The 3,638-nt window shown below is 41.8% G+C and overlaps 1 protein-coding gene across 1 annotated transcript; it reads left to right on the plus strand.

Moving 5' to 3' along the window:
* The first annotated feature begins 268 nt into the window (after positions 1-268).
* LOC139024788 (uncharacterized) lies at positions 269-2,710 on the plus strand. Its single transcript, XM_070439724.1, has 6 exons — positions 269-316; positions 596-652; positions 736-937; positions 1,613-1,917; positions 2,073-2,124; positions 2,301-2,710. The coding sequence occupies exons 1-6, from the start codon at positions 269-271 to the stop codon at positions 2,624-2,626; spliced, it is 990 nt and encodes a 329-aa protein (XP_070295825.1). The 3' UTR covers positions 2,627-2,710.
* Positions 2,711-3,638: the final 928 nt, after the last annotated feature.

The following is a 3,638-nucleotide window of genomic DNA, read 5'->3' on the forward strand; positions in this document are numbered from 1 at the left end:
TACTGTGTCTGTCAGCGTAGTGTCCAGAGCATGGAGGCACTACCAGGAGACAGGCCAGTACATCAGGAGACGTGGAGGAGGCCGTAGGAGGCAACAACCCAGCAGCAGGACCGCTACCTCCGCCTTTGTGGCAAGAGGAGCACTGCCAGAGCCCTGCAAATGACCTCCAGCAGGCCACAAATGTGCATGTGGTCAGGCATATGGTCTCACAAGGGGTCTGAGGATTCTCTCGGTACCTAATGGCTGTCAGGCTACCTCTGGCGAGCACATGGAGGGCTGTGCGGAGTCAGTCCGGAGTCTCCAGCGACGGTCTAAAGTCCGTTTGAGAAGAGATGGTCCATTCAAAATAGAAGGAGAAGGATGTTTTTTTTAGTATACACAAATCTTGCTGTGCTGTGTGTTATTATTTTAACTTCCAGTTTCAGCCACAATGTCAATCCCATATTTATTTAGCTTTTAGAAGTTGCATGTAAGTAATCTATAATCTGACAATTTTTATTGGTGTTATGTTGAATGTAAACTAAGTGTGGATGCGTTGAAAATAAATCTATAACAGAGTATAATAGAATAATATTTTTTTTTGCATCTCTTGCAGGTGACAGTAAAAGTCAGACCATTGAGCCAATCAGAGAGGAGGTGTATGCTCCAGCAGGTAGCAATATTACACTTTCATGCATCTACTAATCTGCAGTCTCTCTTCAATGGTATCTCCAAGACCCTGGATCACCTCCTCAGTATATCCTGCTTGTCCTGCATGGTGTTGGGTCTCCATCACGGGCACCAAGTCTGGATCCTCGACTGTCAGTCAAACTAAATGTTGAGAAGAACCGTGTGGATCTGGAGATCTCCTCTGCTAAAGAGAAAGACTCTGCTATGTACTACTGTGCACTGACGCCCACTGTCAACGTTCGTTATAGCGATGAGACCAAAGCCCAGCGTGATTTGAATGCATCTCTTTTAATAAAGAAAGAACACGGAATGAACTTTACAAAAACAACAAAACGAACGTGAAGCTATATAATTCATAGTGCTGACACAAGCAACTAAACATAGACATAGATAATCACCCACAAATTACTCAAGGAATATGGCGTGCCTAAATATGGTTCCAATCAGAGACAACGATAAACAGCTGCCTCTAATTGAGAACCAATCTAGGCAACCATAGACATACAAAAAAACCCTAGACTGGTTACAACCCCATCAACATACAAAAACCCTAGACAGGACAAAAACATATAATCACCCATGTCACACCCTGACCTAACCAAAATAATAAAGAAAACAAAGAATACTAAGGTCAGGGCGTGACACCCACAGTGAAAGGAAACTTCAAACGCTGTACAAAAACCTAACCTGACACATTCTATAAGCACATGACATGACCTACAGGAGATGGTGCATCTCAAGGTTTTTCTTTTTGACAGGAAACCTGGTGGGGGTGTTTAAGAACCATGTCAAGAGGAGGAGAAACATTGTATATGCCTACTTATCATTTCAAAGTCATAGCAGTGTTTTGACTTTGCTGTTTTCTAAATAACACATGTATGTCTGATCTGTAACATAGACCATGATGCTACTCTGTTATATCTACTGATTTCAGCCCTTTTAGGTGATACTTTAGAGGATGATATTACTCCAACCAGTCCTGAGGAGTATTATTTAGAGGGTAGCAGAGTTAAGATCTCCTGTAACTATACTGTAAAGGCTAATAATCTCCAGTGGTACAGACAGTACCCTGGATCAGCACCCCAATTCCTCCTCCTCCTCACATACACTGCAACTCCACGTGTAGTGGAAGCTACTCCTCCATACCCAAGAATGGCTGTTAAACTGAACGATGAGAGAACGCGTGTGGATCTGGAGATCTCCTCTGCTGWAGTGACAGACTCTGCTCTGTACTACTGTTCCACTACTGTGCTCTGGAGCCCACASTGACAGGAAACCTGCCGACACTGTTCAAAAACTGCTATCTATTCAAGAGGAGGAGCTAAACTAAGCAGACCTCAGGGGGATATAATTTAGTCTGTCACAGGGGAGTGGTACATCAGAGTTACTGAGTGAGCTTCTGAACTTCAACCATCATGTTCCTCTATCCACTKTTATTCATTTCTGCACTTGTTGGTGAGTTTTCTCAATGTTCATTATAGCCACTCTTTAATCAAGGTTCAAAATGAAAGAGTAACACTGATAGTGAGCTGCAGTTCGAAACGTTAGTAAATAATGATGGTGGAGATGGATTTATTCAACTACCTTAAACATGWACAGAATCCAGTACTGAGATTCAATCTCTTTTTCAGGTGTCAGTTACCAGGATGAAATTCAACCAATCGCAAAGATAATGCATGGTGACAAAGGAGGCTTTGTTACACTGTCTTGCAACTACTCTGGTTCACCATACAACCTCCAATGGTATCGTCAGTATCCCGGATCAGCTCCCAAATTCCTTCTCCTCACTACAGTCACCTCAATCCCCTCTGTAGTGAACGCTACTCCTCCATACCCACATCTGTCTATTAAACTGAATAAGGAGAGAACCSGCGTGGATCTGGAGATCTCCTCTGCTGATGTAAAAGACTCTGCTCTGTACTACTGCGCCTTGCAGCCCACAGTGACAGGAAATTGAGAAACACTGTACAAAAACCTGACAGCTCATGATAAACTCCTCTTATGCTTATTTTAGGGAAAGGATGGTGTTTACAACTGTAGGTTAAAAAAAGTAWTCATGTGCTACGCAATTATTTTACKTTCTTCACTGACTAGTTAGTAAATTACTTATTCCTGTAATTCTTTTAACACATTTCTTTAGGATAATATATAGTTTGTCTGTATTATTGGTTTTTTGAGTAAACACCAAGATTTTTCCGAATTTCAAATACATCTACCTTGTGATTTATCCATCACCTCCTCACATTAGCAGGTGRCAGTTTTCTTCAGACCATGCAGCCAAACCAAGTGTATGGAGAGGAGATTAGTAATGTTCAGCTTTCCTGCAACTACTCCTCAGCATGCAGTGTACTGTGSTATAAACAGTATCCAGGTTCAGCTCCCCAATTCCTCCTCTTCATCCYCCATGCCTCTAGGACTGTAGTGAGAGCTAAACATCCATACTCTCACCTCACTGTTAAACTGAACAAAGAGAAGACCTGTACAGATCTTGAGATCTCCTCTGTTGAAGTGAGAGACTCTGCTCTGTACTACTGTACTGTAGAGCMCACAATGACAGGAAACTGAGAAACACTGTACAGAAACCATACGTCACTCTGCACTGTACTGCTGTGATGTGATGTCCATARTGACGCATAACTTATTGACTCAACAGTGACCTGAATATTATGGATTTACAAGCATCYKCTGTCTTCTGTTAGACCACAGTGCCATCAAGTGGATTCTSTCGTGAATAAATCAAATGTAYATGAAACATCTTTGATTCTACAGTGTCAGTAGGAGGAGCTAGAGTATAAAACTCAGGATTAGATTATGAATCCTCGAGATAAAACATGATACTACCATGAAGATCATAGACAGTTGATGCTGTGCTTTTCATCAGCAGTTGGTGCTTCTTCTACACATCCTGACATCTACAATGTTGTTCTATTCACTATTACTCTTCTTTAACTTGATAGGTAAGTAATAAC

This window comes from Salvelinus sp. IW2-2015, unplaced genomic scaffold (assembly GCF_002910315.2).
Source record: "Salvelinus sp. IW2-2015 unplaced genomic scaffold, ASM291031v2 Un_scaffold1878, whole genome shotgun sequence".
NCBI classification, from domain to species: Eukaryota; Metazoa; Chordata; class Actinopteri; order Salmoniformes; family Salmonidae; genus Salvelinus; species Salvelinus sp. IW2-2015.